The 17,326-nt window shown below is 40.1% G+C and overlaps 1 protein-coding gene across 1 annotated transcript in view; it reads left to right on the top strand.

Annotated features, from left to right (window-relative positions):
* Pecr (peroxisomal trans-2-enoyl-CoA reductase) overlaps positions 1–17,326 on the top strand; it is a 72,724-nt gene that overhangs the window by 1,958 nt on the left and 53,440 nt on the right. Inside the window, exons 2-7 of the mRNA XM_013012255.1 lie at positions 3,044–3,177; positions 4,958–5,123; positions 8,540–8,621; positions 10,661–10,757; positions 13,357–13,467; positions 16,814–16,925. Coding sequence (XP_012867709.1) covers positions 3,044–3,177; positions 4,958–5,123; positions 8,540–8,621; positions 10,661–10,757; positions 13,357–13,467; positions 16,814–16,925 — 702 coding nt within the window. The remainder of the gene's footprint in view (positions 1–3,043; positions 3,178–4,957; positions 5,124–8,539; positions 8,622–10,660; positions 10,758–13,356; positions 13,468–16,813; positions 16,926–17,326) is intronic.

The raw sequence follows: 17,326 nt of genomic DNA, 5'->3' as shown, positions 1-17,326 counted from the left end.
TCCTCCTCCTCAGTGATAGTCTGTTGTATAGATATACTAGAGTTTATCTGTTCATTTGATGATAGGTACTTGGCTTGTTTCTATGTTTTGAGAAGTACTATAAACTTGAAAAAGTTAAACTAATGAGATCCAGTCATTTCATTCACAGTATCTATTCAAGGGAAATAACATTTGTCCACACAAAGATTTGTATTTATTATCATCTCACATTGGTAACAACCCAAATGTTTATCAGCAGAAATGTATAAAGAAAGCATAGCATATATGTACAGTGGACTGCTTACATAGCAATAAGAAGGAACTCTTAGTGTATATGGTGAATCTCACAAACATCATTCTAAATGGAGAAGCCAGACACAGAAGACCATGTATTGTGTTGTTTGATTTTTGTGAAATATTTTAAAAAGGTAAAAACAAAATCAGTAGGCATAGATAGCTTTGTGTTTGCCTGTGATGGATTGGATTTCAAATGAATAAAAAAAGGAAAGGGGTGGTGATGATTTAAACAGATTCAAAAGCAGAATTGTTGCATCATTGTCTTACAATCATTAGATTGTACACTTAAAGTATATGGATTTCATGATGTGTAAAGTGTACTACAATGAGGCTTTTTGTATCAAAATGTAATGTCAACTAAAATATACTTGAGTCATGCTTTTTGTTGTTGTTGGTTGTGGGGCCTGAACTCTGGGCCTGGGCGCTGTCCCTCAGCTCTTCAGCTCAAGGGTAGCATTCCACCACTTGAGCCACAGCACCACTTCTGGCTTTTTCTGCTTATATGTTACTGAGGAATCAAACCCAGGGCCTCATGCATGGGAGTCAAGCACTCCACCACTGAGCCACCTTCCCAGCCTGAGCCATGCTTTTTTGCGCAGTCTGGCAATCTGCATCTAGAAGTGGGGCATTTGCATGTAATGTGATTGTCAGTAGTGTTGAATCTGAATCTGTCGTGTTGTTTGCTCCTGTGTTCTGCTGTCCCCTTCACTTTTGTTTGCTTCCTTAATGTGGATTACTTGTTTATGGTTTTCCAATTCATCTCTTTTGTTAGCTTCATGCTAGTGACATATTTGCCATGTCATATCTTTCTTTCCATGCTATTTTGCCATTTTACATAGAAGGCAAGAATGTCTTAGTAGTTTACAAGGGGTCCCAGCTTTACATACATTGAGGTGCCATAGAAAAAATGGTGCAAGCTGATACCATGCAAAGCACACTGAATAATCAAATTGTGAAGCATTCCTTAATTTTTAAAACTATTCAGTCAAAGCATTATAGATTAATTTTCTGTCAGTTATGGATGTATAAGGAAGTATAAAACAAAAAGTAGAACTAAACCAAGATAGTTTTACTGGGGTGATGTTAGGCAAAAGCCATCACGTTTCAGTAAAACAGGAGGATTAAATTCTGATAATTTATTGCATAGCAGGGTGACTAATAACAGTGACTAAGGAATCAAACCCAGAGCCTCATGCATGTTAGGTAAGCACTCTATTACTAAGCCACATTGTTAGTCCCAGTGTGGATTTTTTTTTTTTTTTTGGTCGTGGGGCTTGACCTCTGGGCTTGGGCCCTGTCCCTGAGCTCTTCAGCTCATGGCGAGCGCTCTACTGCTTGAGTCACAGCTCCACTTCTGGTTTTCTAGTGGTTTATTAGAGATAAGAGTCTCATGGACTTTCCTGCTCCGGCTGGCTTTGAACCATGATCCTCAGATCTCAGCCTCCTGAGTAGCTAAGATTACAGGTGTGAGCCACCGGCGCCCGGCTCAGTGTGATTTTTAACTGTTCTTACCACAAAGAAATGTTTAAGTATGGAAGATGATATAATGATTAGCTTAATTTGATCATTCCATGGTATACTGATATTAAAGCATCATATATCCCATAAGTAGGTACAATTAATTTCCAGGAGTAGTGAAATCCAGAAGCCTGGAAACTGAAGCAGAAAGTTGAAAGTGGAACATTGGCTTGGGCCTCATGGCAAGACCTATGTATAAATTAATTAATGGAAAAGATAGTAAAATGATATGACTTTAGTGCAGTGATAAAGTTGTAAATGATAAATTATAAATGATAAAATTATAAAACCAAAAAGATAATTCCTTCCTTCCTTCCTTCCTTCCTTCCTTCCTTCCTATCTTGTTTTCTTTCTTGGGTACTTACTACTTTTATGTTCTTATACTTTTGTGCTTGCTGCACTCCTTCCTTCCTTCTCTCTGCCTCTCTCTTTTTGTCTCTTTCTGAGGCAATTACTTGGAAATAGGTTGATGTTCTGAAAGCATGCTTTTAAATTAAGTGTTTACCTGAGTAACCTTTAGTCCATTTCTAACTTTGCCCCACTTCTGAAGTTGTACCCTTTAATCAGGGAAAGCCCTTTTATCTTTTTGGCACACTAACTATTCCTAACTCTGTGTGAATGCAGGGTTTTGAGTGATTTTTTTCCTCAGTCTGTTCATTAACCTCTAGGTACTGATCAGAACTTTGGGTGAACTCAGAAAACTGGAGGTGGCGCTGTGGCTCAAGAGGTAGAGCACTTGCCTTGAGCTGAAGAGTTGAGGGACAGCGCCCAGGCCCAGAGTTCAAGACCCACAACCAACAACAACAACAAAAAAACAACATAACACTTTGGGTGAAAATTCAAGGGGACTCTGCAGATCTCTCTTTCATATCTGTCTATACCCTCTTGAACCAGCCTTGCTGTTCTCTTCCACCCAGGAAAACTTCAGGGCTGCAGTCTTATAGCTCTCTCCCAAAAATAAGCTGCGTGGACATAGAGTTCATGTGTGTTTCTCCTTTCTCAGAGATGACTACCCATTTTCAGTTCAATGCGACAGGATGTCCAATAGGCTTTGGCATGCACTGTTGCTTGTATGCCATGCAGTGTTTTAGTTGTTTCATGATAAACACAGTACTAATTCATCTTTTTTTTTGTTTTCCTTTCCTTTTCAGGAACACACATTTTTTTTTCTCTTATTGTTGGACTCTGAGTAGCTCGTGAAAGCCTATTCACTTGTTCTCTGGCTTTTTGTTTTTCTTTCTCTCCCTAGGATGTAATGTGGTCATTGCTTCTCGGAAGCTTGACAGATTAAACTCTGCTGCAGATGAACTGAGGGCGACCCTGCCTCCCAATAGCCAGACTCAGATCACTCCCATACAGTGCAATATCCGGAAAGAAGAGGAGGTAACACCACTATATCTGTATCATTTATTTATTACTTTTTTTTTTGTTTTGTTTTTGTTTCGGTTTCCCTGTAAGGAGATTCCTGTGATTTTTTGAACTGGTGATCTCAGGAGAAAGGAGTGGGAGGGAAGCAGACAGGGACTAAGACATGACATGGTCTTTTGTCTGTTAAGGCATTTCTTTCTTTGTATTGTTATTTTTAAGGAGCTGTGCAAAGGGGTTTTAATCCCATAAATTAGGTAGGTTATGAGTACAAATGCTTATTGGTCAATGTCACCCTTTCCTTTGTTCTCCCCCATTTTTCCCTTCTGGTTCCTACCCACAAATCACATAATTCATTTTTTACCTAATGTACATCGAATACAATGCATTTACCCACTCTTTTGCATCCCTTCCTCCATCAAAAAACCCATGTTTCCACTTCCTAGTGTTCATTTTGAGAAATAGTACTTTAGAGCCAGGCGCTGGTGGCTCACGCCTGTAATCCTAGCTATTCAGCAGGCTATGATCTGAGCATCATGGTTCAAAGCCTGGCAGGGCAGGAAAGTTCATGAGACTCTTATCTCCAATAAACTACTCAGAAAATGCCACAAGTGTTGCTGTGGCTCAAATGGTAGAGTGCTAACCTAGAATACAAAGAGGCTCAGAGACAGTGGCCAGACCCTGAGTTCAAGCCCCAGGATTCCGGGGAAGAGAGAAAGGTAGGGAGGGGAAGGGGGAGAGGAAGGGGAGGGGGAAAGGGAGAGGGAGAAAAGAAATAGTACTTTAGGTGAGAAGTAATGCTTTTGGACTCCTCCCTAAGTATACCCCCCTTTAGTCAGTTCATTTTCAGGTAGCCCTGTTTATGTTATCATGCCTATTTATATTTTAGATCTAGTTTCCACCTATGAGAGAAAATGTGTTCTTTGTCTCTATGAGTCTGGCTTATTTCACTTAATTAGAGGAGTAAAATTCCATTGTGTATATGTACCACATCTTCTTGATCCACTCATCTGTTGTAGGGCATCTGGGATGTTTCTATAACTTGGCTGTTGTGAACAGTGAAGCATTGAACATGGATTGTATCTTTACCATATCCTGACTTGTATTGCTCTGGGTAGATGCCTAGGAGTGGTATGACTGTGTCATAGGGTATTTCTATGTTTCATTTTTTGAAGAAACTCTATAAACTGTTTAAGGCATTTCTTAATGTTAATTTTGCCCAATTTCTTCACTGTATTTTGAAGTGTTTATAAATTAGTACAACAGATACCATACTTAGCAGTGATTCAGGCCCTTGGATAAATCTTGTCATCAGAATTGCAATTTTACCTTTATATATGAGTATTAAATATTGGGAAATTATTCATGGTATCAGAATTTTAGGTTTGTGCATTGTGACTTCCTGTTCATTGGTTATGCCTCTCAGTTTCTGTTTCAGTTCTAGAATAAGTGACTGGTCCAATTAGCAAGGTAGGTTATTAAACTTTGGACTTTTGTTTGTTCTGTTTTTTTTTTTCTGGGGCTGTGGCTTGAACTCAACGTCTGAACACTGTCACTGAGTTTTGGTGCTCAAGACTAGCACTCTACCACCTGAGCTACAGCTCCACTTCTGGCTTTTTGATGATGAACTGGAGATGAAAGACTCACTGAGTTTCTTGCCTGGGCTGGCTTTAAATCTTAATCTTCAGATGTCAGCCTCCTAAGCAGCTAGTATTAGAGGCCAGAGCCACCTGTGCCCACCTTAAACTTTGGACTTTTAGTAACCTTACTTTGACTTTTAATTTTTTTTTCTTGTCAGGTGGATAATTTGATGAGATCAACTTTAGCTGTTTATGGTAAGATCAATTTCTTGGTAAACAATGGAGGAGGCCAGTTCCTGTCTCCTACTGAGTATATCAGTTCAAAGGGATGGAATGCTGTGATTGAAACCAATCTGACTGGCACCTTCTACATGTGTAAAGCAGGTGCGTGTCATAAAAGCTGCAGAAACCAACTTGCCTTATTGAGCTCTATGAGGTCATTGAGAATGTTGAATGAGCATCAATGGGGGACTCAGAAGCCTGTCATTCATATTTAACCCCCATTCATTTTTTATCCAGTATTCTATCAAAAATCATACATTGCATTTTTAAATGTTTCTTTCATTTTACCTGATTTAAAAAAATCCATTTTCTTTTTAATTCTGTGTGTACATGTATGTCCATACCAGGGCATGAACTCTGAGCCTCACAAGCTCACTTGGCCTTTTACTCAAAGCTAACACTCTAAGCTGGGTGCTGGTGGCTCACGCCTGTAATCCTAGCTATGCAGGAGACTGCGATCTGAGGATCATGGTTCAAAGCCAGCTCAGGCAGGAAAGTTCATGAGACTCTTATCTCCAATAAACCACTGGAAAACCAGAAGTAGCACTATGGCTCAAGTGGTAGAGTGCTTGCCTTGAGCTGAAGAGCTGAGGGACAGTGCCCAGGCCCAGAGTTCAAGCCCCACAACCGAAAAAAAAAAGTTAGTACTCTACCATTTGAGCCTACAGCTGCATTTCCATCCTCTCTATGGTTAATCGGAGATAAGCATCTCTCAGGTTTGTTTGCTTAGGCTAGTTTTACACCTAGGTTCTTAGATTTCAATCTTTTAAGTAGGTAGGATTATAGATATGAACCACCAGCACCTGGCCTTCTTTTTTAATTTATTAACATATTTCATAACATTGATTTAGACAGTGTATCAAACTTTGTATTCTTTTTACTTTGTGGTGATATGAGTACTTATTTGTTTATTTTGTGCCTATACTGGGGCTTGAATTCAAGTACTAGCTGCTGTCCCTTAGCTTTTTTACTGCAGGCTGACATTCTGCCACTTGAGCCACAATTCCACTTCTGGATATTTGGTGATTAGTTGGAGATTAGAGTTTCATGGACTTTCCTATCTGGGCTGGCTTCAACCCCTGATTCTCAGATTTCAGCCTCCTGAGTAGATAGGATTATAGCTGAGAACTACCAGCATCCTGCAAGCTTTATCTTATGATTTATCAAATTATCCTCCTGAGTATTTTGTAATATACTATATTGTCTAAACACAACCACTGTATTCTAAAAATTAAAAATGATATTTATAATTGTAAGATTCCACCAACTATAGAGACTGTAAATTCACCAATATAAAGATAATGAAAAAATTGTCTTAGAATTAAAAATAATATATGTGTGTCTTTTCCAGAACTTACCTTCTTTTTTTTCTGTTATTTTTATGAATTGGTATGAATTCACAGGGAACCATTAAGTAATGACCAAGTTTTCTTATTTTTTTCTGTAGTGTATAACAGAACTAGATATCAAGTTTTCCTTCATCTTCTAATTCTAAGATTCATATTTCACTGGGCACTGGTGGCTCATGCCTATAATTCTGGCTGCTCAGGAGGCTGAGATCTGAGGGTTGCAGTTCCAAACAGCCTGAGAAGGAAAGTCCATGAGAGAGACTCTTATCTCCAGTTAACCACCAGAAAACTGTGGTTCAAAGTGGTAGAGCACTAGCTTTGAACAAAAGAGCTCAAGGACTGGGACAGTATCCAGGTCCTGAGTTCAAGCATCATGACTTATATCAATAGAAAGAGGATATTTTTATTAAAGACTGTCTGGAGTACATCTCTATCATTATCTTGTTTTGAATGAATAGCATAAATGCTTCACAAAGAATAAACCATTTAAGAAGGGGATTAACAAAAGATGTGTAAGATCTATATGCCGAAAACTTCAAAAAAACAAAGAGAAAAATTAAAAATTTAAACAATGTATAGGTATTGTGCTGTGGATTGAAAGAATCAATATTGTTAAGATGGTAGCTCTTCCCAAATTGATTTACAGAATGAATACAATTCCTGTCAACTTTTGCAGAAATTAACAAGCTGATCCTAAAATACCTATGGAAACATAAAAGCCTCAGAATCGCCAGAACAGTTTTGAGGCTTGTATCTCTTTTTTTTTGGGGGGGGGCGGTTGTGGGGCCTGAACTCTGGGCCTGGGCACTGTCCCTCAGCTCTTCAGCTCAAGGCTAGCGCTCTACCATTAGAGCCACAGCGCCATTTCCGGCTTTTTTCTTTTTGTTTATGTGGTGCTGAGGAATCGAACCCAGGGCCTCTTGCATGCAAGGCAAGCGCTCTACCACTGAGCCACCTTCCCAGCCCCAAGGCTTGTATCTCTTGATTTCAAAGCTACTTCTTGATTTTAAGACAGTATGGTACTGGGCTTAAGAACAGATGTGTACATCATCATCATTGATCATTAGGGAAGTCCATATCATAACCCCAACAAGGTAACACAGCACCCTCAGTAGACTTGCTACAATCAAAAAATAAGATGAGGGCTGGGAATGTGACTTAGTTGTAGGGTGCTTGCCTAGCATGCATGAAGTCCTGGGTTTGATTCCTCAGTACCACATAAACAGAAAAATCCAGAAGTGGTGCTGTGGCTCAAGTAGTAGAGTGCTAGTATTGAGCAAAGAGAAGCTCAGGGACAGTGCCCAGTTCAAGCCCCAGGACCAGAAAAAAAAAAGGCATGTATATACATCCTAGCTATTCAGGAGACTGAGATCCAGAGGATCACAGTTTGGAGCCAGCCTCAGCAGAAAATCCAGATATCAGTCTCCAGAATAGCCACCAAAATGCATGGCTCAAGTGGTAGAACACTTTCTGAGTGGCCAAGCTAAGCAAGTCTGAGTTCAATCTCAGTATTGGAGTGGGGGGAGAGGGAGGCGGGGCGGGGGAGTTATAGGGAAATTAAGTATAAAAATTTTCTGATGTTGGGCTGGGAAGGTGGCTCAGTGGTAGAGCACTTGCCTTGCATGCTCGAGGCCCTGGGTTCGATTCCTCAGCACCACATAAGAAAAAAGCTGGAAGTGGCGCTGTGGCTCAAGTGGTAGAGCGCTAGCCTTGAGCTGAAGAGCTGAGGGACAGCACCCAGGCCCAGAGTTCAGGCCCCATGACCGGACCCAAAAAAAAAAAATTTCTGATGTGTTGGGCTGGGAAGGTGGCTCAGTGGTAGAGCGCTTACCTTGCATGCCTGAGGCCCTGAGTTTGATTCCTCAGTACCACATAAGCAAAATGAAAAAAGCTGGAAGTGGCGCTGTGGCTCAAGTGGTAGAGCACTAGCCTTGAGCTGAAGAGCTGAGGGACAGAGCCCAGGCCCAGAGTTCAGGCCCTATGACCGGACTCCCCCACCCCCCAAAAAATTCTGATGTGTAAATTATGCCAAGCCACAGTCAGGCTTTTTATAAAAATAAAGGCGACATAAATTAAAATCTAGCATGTGACAGATAGAGATTGTGCTATAACAGATGTCAGGGAAGAGAAAGGACACTAATATTATTGTCATTTGTCTGTATTCCACAGCTTACAGTTTCTGGATGAAAGAGCACGGAGGGGCTATTGTGAATATCATTGTTCTTCTTAAAAATGGATTTCCAGGCTTTTCGTAAGCATTTTATACTTTTATTCTTCCTGTTGTTAGATTTTATCTTCTGAGTAGGGAAGAGCTGGTAGGGAAGTTTCCTTTACTCAGTATGACTCACCCCTTTAATGAGTGAGACCTCAACATTTACATTTACTTTTGTTTGGACTTTAAAAATGTTCTTTGGAGGGGCTGGGAATGTGGATTAGTGGTAGAGTGCTTGCCTAGCAAGCATGAAGCCCTGGGTTCAATTCCTCAATACCATATACACAGAAAAAGCTGGAAGTGGCGCTGTGGCTCAAGTGGTAGAGTGCTAGCTTTGAGCAAAAGAAGCTCAGGGACAGCGCCTAGGCCCTGAGTTCAAGCCCTTGGACTGGCCAAAAAAAAAAAAAAAAGTACTTTTGAAACATATTCATTCAGATTAAGATTGTCATATTTACTATGACAGGAGGAAAAACCAGGATGCCTGGTTAAATAATTTTTAGTGTAAGTATGTCCCAAATAACATGTAGGCATACTTATGCTAAGAGTATGTATTATTTATCTGTGGACATGAAACATACATATAGATTAAAAATATATCTATTTACTGTTGGGGCTTCTAAATTATGACTCACAACAATAAGCTCAAATTTTATCCAGTAATTTTCTAGGGTTTTGTACTTTTTTTTTTGGTTGGTCATGGGCTTGAACTCTGGCCTGGGTGCTGTTCTTGAGCTCTTCAGCTCAAGGCAAGTACTCTACCACTTGACCCACAGCGCCACTTCTGGTTTTCTGGTGATTAATTAGAGATAAGTCTCACGGGCTTTCCTGCCAGGCTGGCTTTGAGCCTCGATCCCCAGAGCTCAGCCTCCTGAGTAGCTAGGATTACAGGGGTGAGCTACCAGTGCCCGGCTAGGGTTTTGTGCCTTAATGATGTTAAACAATGAAAAATACTGAGATGAATTAGATACACCCACATTCTTAGGGAGCACACAATTAGTGGGGAGGGGAGCAGGAGAAGAATCAGATGGAATACAAGATGTAGGTAATCTGAGAAAGGTATTTGCAAGTGTGCAGGCTGGGAGCAGGAAGAGGTCAACATTTGCTTAACACATTCCAAAAGTTAACTTGAACTTGGGTTAACACAGGAGGAGAAAGGAAGGCAAGTGGACAAGATGTTCCATGAGGATGGACAGATATTTGAAATGCTTTGGGGAATTATAAATAATTCCTTTTGAAGAAGTGGGGGGGTGGCAGAAGGGAAGTTCAGACGAGCATAAAGCAGGAGTCACACAGGATCTTAAACGCTGTAGAGAAGAGGTTGAACATCATTTGTAGATCTTTTTTTGTGCTAGAACTGGAATTTGAACCCACAGCTTTATGCTCTCACTTGACTTTTTCTCACACTTTTTTACATATCTGGCCTGCCTATCATGGCTGGCACTCTACCACTTGAGCCATGCCTCCAGTCCAACATTTTTTTTGGGGGGGGTCTGGTCATGGGGTCTAAACTCTGGGCCTAGGTGCTGTCCCTCAGCTCTTCAGCTTAAGGTTAGCGCTCTACCACTTCAGCCATAGCGCCACTTCTGGCTTTTTTCTTTTTTCTTATGTGGTGCTGAGGAATCGAACGCAGGGCCTCAGGCATGCAAGGCAAGCGCTCTACCACTGAGCCACCTTCCCAGCCCCAGTCCAACATTTTTGCAGATTAATTAGAGATAGAGTCTCATGGGCTTTTTTGCCTGGGCTGCCTTTGAACCTTGATCCTCAGATCTCAGCTTCTTGAGTAGGTAGGATTACAGGCGTGAGTCTTTGGTGCCTAGATTATCTGTGGCTCTTCTAGTGGGGACTGTGACTCTGGGGCTGTCTGTACATGATTGTGGGGGGGACATTGTTTATGCAGTGAGAGATTTGTTTGATAGCCGAGATTTCTCTTTAATATTGAAGGACCAGTTATTTCCCCATTGTAGACTCAACAATGACGCTTAAAAGAATATTTTTGTGGAGTTGAGCACTTGTTAACTTAGCTAATGAGAAGAATATTCAACAGAAGCAAATCACAATGTTTCTCTTGGGTCTTTAAGGCATACCGGAGCTGCCAGAGCTGGTGTTTACAACCTCACCAAATCCTTAGCTGTGGAGTGGGCTAGCAGTGGAGTAAGGATCAACTGTGTTGCCCCTGTACGTAAATGTTCTAATACGAAATCTGTGGACAAATTGGTGTCCTTCTCATTTCATTTGTGCTGTTAATCTTATCATTAACTGCATAATAGGTAGTATTTATTAAAAATATATACTAATTATATAGTATTATATATATATATATATATATATATATAATCTCTGAGACTCTTATCTCCAATGAACTACTCAAAAAAGCTGGAAGTGGCAGTGTGGTTCAAGTGGTAGAACACTAGCCTTGGGCATAAAGAAGCTCAATGACAGCATGCAGGCCCAGAGTTCAAGCCCCAGGCAGGTCTGGCAAAAAAAAAATTGTTATTGTGAAATAATCTACAGCTTATTATATGAATAGTTCACTAATCCTGTAGCTATCAGTTAAAATCCCACGTTGTCAATCATGTCTGCTTGTTGCTAAGGTGGAAATAATCTCTCCATCTGAAGCTCTATCATACCTATGGATCTTATCCACAGATATGACATATGAAAGTTATAGATCTTCAGCCTTGATAGCAGCAAACATCCACCAAACTAAAAATATGTTTTAGAATATTTTACTTACTGGTAGTAATACACAGTCCATAGGATACATTTGACAAACATCATAAGAAAAGAATTGAAAACAAACAACTCCACAAACACATTTTTTTATTTTACTCAAGAAGAATTAATTAAGGGAAATACAAAGTAGTCTACAAGATTTGGAGTATTTTAAAAATTAACTTGACAGAGCCAAGCATCTTTCTGTGAATTTGTGGTTTTGATCTTTCTCTAGAGATCGTCATTTTAAAAATTATTTCAAACATTGTGGTGACTTATTTTAAAATATAAGGATTTAGGAGTAAAATCTATTATGATATCTATCTAATGATAGCATACTGTTTCCATGAGTTTGTATTTTTAAATGCTGATTAAAAAACGACACATCCATAAATCTTAAATAGTACATTTGTGTTAATAAGACATAATTTTCCAATGATTGTTTAGCAAAATATAAAACAAAACCATACACTGTCAGAAAAAGAAAGTAATATCAACTGTAAACAAAAATTACTTTCTTTTCTAATTACTAAGAGAATAAAATATTTTATAATACTAAAAAAAAAGTTATAGATCTTTTTATCCAGGTGGCTCAGAGCATGAACTGACTTGCTGACATTAGTAGAGAAAGATATGAAATTATGGTATTATGGCCAGAAACTTTGTTAACTCTTTGATCCTCCATGTGTGCTATTACCTGCCCTAAGTTTCACTCAAACATTTACAGGGAAAATAAATGACAGTTCCTTTCTTAATGTGGATAGCTTGACATACTGGCTTTCAAACATGCATTTCTTAGAAACTCTTAATGGCATTGTCCACAGATGTTTTTAGGCTTAATGTCTAAATTTTCTTCTTCTTCTTCTTCTTTTTTTTGGTCAGTTGTGGGGCTTGAATTCATCCTGGGCGCTGTCTAGCACTCTACCATTTAAGCCACAGTGCCATCTCCGGTTTTCAGGTGGTTTATTGGAGAGATAAGAGTTTCACAACCTTTCCTGCCCGGGCTGGCTTTGAACTGTGATCCTTAGATCTCAGCCTCCTGAGTAGCTAGGATTACAGGCATGAGCCACTAGCGCCCCGCTAAATTTTCTTCTTTTTTAGGAGATTTTGTCCTCCTTAAATAAAATGCTGTGAATTGTATAATTGGGATAATTAATACTGACAGACTTTCTTTTATGGCTGACTCTTTTTTCCTCCTCTCTAGTGATAGATAAATGGAAGAATACTTAAACAATTAAATTTTTAAAGTTTATTTACTTTGAATTTGAAGTTTGTTTTTTGTTGGTTTGTTTCCGTTTTTGTATTTGTCCTGGGGCTTGAACTCTGGCCTGGGTGCTGTCCCTGAGCCTTTATGCTCAAGGCTGGCACTCTGTCAATTGAGCTACCATTCCACGTCTAACTTTTTGGTGGTTAATTCTCATGGACTTTCCTTCCCAGGCTGGTTTCGAACTGGCCAAAGGTTTCATTTTTATTTCACTCTTGACAAAAAGCTAGCTGAGGGTATGGTTCAAATGGTAGAACACCTGCCTGACTTGCCTCAGGGTCACCAATAACAAGAACCACAAAGTATTCTACAGGAAAAGCCAAAAAACCCACACATCTCTTTAAGTGTGACACATAGGCATTGCTCAGTTTTCCTTGTAAAGATAGGATGTATAGCAGAAGATAAAATACATTTTCCTCACTGGTCCACTTAATGTAAGTATGCTCTTCAGAAACAAAGTCTTTTATGAAAAGTCCAGGTCTTGGCTGGCCCTTAAGGGAGAGGCGATCAGTCAGTAGATGAGAATTCAGATGATACCGTTGTGGATGGTGGTTGGTTTTGACTTTGAGTAAAACTGATATTAGAAATTTTAAACCATGTAATTTTGTATATTGGCCAATGGATGACCTTGATTTTTTTTTATCTCAGTGCAGTGTTTTCCTTGCTGCTTTCTTTTGCAGTGTGGGGTCAAACCCAAGTCCTTACCTCAAGCATGCTAGGCAAACATGACCGTAATGCTACAACTTCAGCCTGATGCCTTTTACTTACTTTATCTTCTTGCTTTATTTTTCAACCTAGGGTATAATTTATTCCCAAACTGCTGTCAGTAACTATGGTGATTTGGGACAAGGCATGTTTGAAAGAGCCTTTCAGAACATCCCAGCTAAACGAATTGGAATTCCGGAGGAGGTAATATTCATTTCTTTCATTATTTAGAATGACTGCCTTTCATACATAGGAAACATATCAGCCTTTTAATGTGGTCTGATTGGCTGGTAGAGATTATTTCTCCCAGTGCCACCAACCCTGTCTCCTGAGCTTCTGGACTCTTGGGAATATTCTGATGTGCTTCAGCTGCTAAAAGCCAACTCTTCTTGAGACTCAATGCAGTGTGACTTAAGGACAACAGACTTTTGTTGTTTCATATGACTTTTCAGCTACGTTATTTTGTTATATAACATTTGTTAGTACACAGAACCCTAAACAAGATAGATTATTTATTTATTTGTTGCTTGTGGGGCTTGAACTTAGGGTATGGGCACTGTCCCTGAGCTCTTTTGCTTGAGCCTAGTGCTCTATCACTTTGAGCCACAAAGCCACTTCTGGTTTCCTGGTGGTTAATTGGAGATAAGAGTCTCACAGACTTTCCTGCCCACCTGGCTTTGAACCTTGACTTTCAGATTTTAGCCTGAGTATCTGGGATTACTGGTGTGAGTCACCAGTGCCTGTCAAATCAGATGATTTTTGTCTTTATAAAATTGCACATGAAATTTTAGTAAGGGAACCTGACTGAAGTATGGAGAGATCAGTATCTTTCTCAAATGTCAACAATAGCTGGGTGCTGGTGGCTCATGCCTGTACTCCTAGCTACTCAGGGGGATGAGATCTGAGGATCATGGTTCAAAGCCAGCCAAGGCAGGAAAGTCCATGAGACATTATCTCTAATAAACCACCAGAAAACCGGATGTGGTGCTGTGGCTCAAGTGGTAGAGTGCTTGCCTTAAGCTGAAGAACTGAGAGAACCCAGGCACAGAGTTCAAGACCCACAACGGACAAAAAAATAAATAAATCAGTGTTTTCAAATTGGACATTGGTGGTTCCTCGCTACTTTAGGAGACTGAGATCTAAAGATAGCAGTTCAGAGCCAGCCTGAGCTTCTTTTCTTCAAGTAAACACCAAAAGGAGGAAGTAGGACTATGGCTCACATGGCAGAGTACCAGCTAAAATGTTAAGGGACAGTGCCTCGGCCCTGAATTCAAGCTCCAGGACCACACATATTTTCACATATCTTCACAAGCATAATTTCCATAGGAATAATAAAAACCTAAAATACCTAGAAGTAAGCTTAGCTCTTCTTATTATTTTTTTTTTTTGTCTGTTGTGGGTCTTGAACTCTGGGCCCGGGTACTGTCCCCTCAGCTCTCCAACTCAAGGCTAGTCTCTACTTTCTGGTGGTTAACTGGAGTCTCACGGAAGTTCCTGCCTAGGCTGGATTTGAACCGGGATCCTCACATCTCAGTATTCTGAATAGCTAGGTTTATAGGAATAAGCCACCACTGCCTGGCAGCTGTATTTTTTTTAATCTTTTTAAAAAATCTTTTTTAAATCTTTTTTTAAACTGAAGAACAATAAAAAAAAATGCCAGAGTTGAAACATGTCATATTACTGTCAAGTTTCCCTAAATTGATCTATAAATTTAATACAGTTTTGGAATTTAACACATAGATTCTAAAATTGTAGAAAAATATTTGAGGCCAGGTGCTGGTAGCTTATGCCTATAATCCTCGCTAATCAAGAGGTTGAGATCTGAGGATCATGGTTAAGCAAGCCCAGGCAGAAAATCATGACTCTTATCTTCAATTAACCAGTAAAAAGCTGGAAGTAGAGTTGTGGCTTAAGTGATAGAGCTCCCGACTTGAGTGAAAAAGCTAAATGACAATGCTCTGGCCCTGAAACTAAACCCTAATAGTAATGCATGCATGTGCATGAGCGTGAGTACACACACACACACACACACACACACACACGTGGAAAAATATTTTAAAAAAATAATAGGGAAGTGGCGCTGTGGCTCAAGTGGTAGAGCGCTTACCTTGAGCTGAAGAGCTCAGGGACAGTGCCCAGGCCCAGAGTTTGAGCCTCACAACCAACCAAAAAAAAAAGAATAATAGGACGATTTGCCCTTCAAGATGCCATGTCTCTAGGGCTGGGAAGGTGGCCTAGTGGTAGAGTGCTTGCATGCATGAAGCTCTGGATTTGATTCCTCAGTACCATATACACAGAAAAAAATGGAAGTGGTGCTGTGACTCAAGTGGTAGGGTGCTAGCCTTGAGCAAAAGAAGTGCCTAGGCTCTAAGTTCATTCCCCAGAACTGGCAAAAAAAAAACCCCAAAACAACCATAGGGGCTGGGAAGGTGGCTCAGTGGTATAGTGCTTGCCTTGCATGCATGAGGCCCTGGGTTCAATTCCTCAGCACCACATAAGCAGAAAAAGCTGGAAGTGGCGCTGTGGTTCAAGTGGTAGAGCGCTCGCCTTGAACTGAAGAGCTGAGGGACAGCGCCCAGGCCCAGAGTTCAGGCCCATGACCCACCAAAAACCAAAACAAAACAAAAAATATAGAGTTATATTAATGTACAGTGTGTAGCACTGATATTGGGATAGGTTATTAGTAAAACTGAATGAATTTGTGATTCAGCACTGTGTACAAATGAGAGTTTAAATAAATATCAAGGTAGCATTTTAGATCTTTGAGGAAAAAAGACATTCAGCAAAAGCCTTAAAAAATGCCTATTTAGAAGTAAATTAGGTCCTATAACTTGTCTATAAAGTTAAAAACAAAACTTTTAGGAGAAAATGTGCTTGTACATTCTATAACTAGCTCCTAATATGTTTGATATATATATATATATATAATTCTATATATATATATAATTCTAGAAATTCACTCTGCATACCTAAAATAGTGACATTTACTGATTATTTTACAAAAATTGAATGCTGTTCTATGCTCTTTCACATATTATTACTGTAATGGGTTTTGACAGACTCTGTTCTGTATATTCAGATTCTACTCATGTTTCTGTGATCGCAGAAATCTGACAGAGAGCATCCCTGAGTTCAAGCTTCAGGACTGGCCAAAAAAATATATAAAATAATTCTGACAGACATTTCTGCCCTGGCTGGCTTTGAGCCATGACCTCATGATCTCAGACTATTGAGTAGCTAAGGATTATAGGTGTAAGCCATTGGCATTCAGCTTTTCATATTAGAAATTTAACCCCTCCCCCCCCAAAATGAAGAGATGTTTACTTCTTTGGGAGTCTTGAATTGTTGCTCATGGCTGGTCACTTTCCTGACTGCAGCAGTGCTCAAAGAAAGCTGTCTGTATCTTATCGCTGATGGCAGTTGTAGAGGAATAGCAAGGATTCCCCTTACAGTCTTGTGATTTGAGATGGGTTTGCAGGGGAATGTGAAGCACTGGAAACAGAGAGGAGCCTTTGCTTTCATGTATGTATTTGTGTGCTTCTGTTTCCAGGTCTCTCCCCTGGTATGCTTCCTGCTCTCCCCTGCGGCCTCCTTTATCACTGGACAGGTGGTGGATGTGGATGGAGGTCAGTCTCTGTACACAAATGGGACTGAAATACCAGGTGAGCAGTAAAGGGATGAATTAGTCATTTGCTGTGTGCCTTTTTGTGGTTGTGCCAGTACCAGTGCTGGAACTCAGGGTCTTGTTCTGTTGCTCAGTTTTCTTGCTCACAGCAGGAGCTCTACTATTTGCATCATGGGTCTAGTCCAGCATTTTGCTTGTTAATTGGTAATAGAACCTCAGAGTTTTCTTTGCCAGCTGGCTTGGAATTATAATCCTCCAGGCTTCCTCAGTAGCCAGGATTATAGCTGTGAACCACCAACCCCCTGGCTCTACATGCCTTTTGGTGTTCAAGCGTTCAATTAAAAAATTTTTTTATTGGGGCTGGGAAGGTGGCTCAGTGGTAGAGCGCTTGCCTTGCATGCATGAGGCCCTGGGTTTGATTCCTCAGCACCGCATAAG

Source organism: Dipodomys ordii, unplaced genomic scaffold, assembly GCF_000151885.1.
Source record: "Dipodomys ordii isolate 6190 unplaced genomic scaffold, Dord_2.0 Scaffold1, whole genome shotgun sequence".
NCBI lineage: Eukaryota > Metazoa > Chordata > Mammalia > Rodentia > Heteromyidae > Dipodomys > Dipodomys ordii.
The sequence above is the reverse complement of the archived record's forward strand: the minus strand, read 5'-3'. Positions and strand labels throughout refer to the sequence as shown.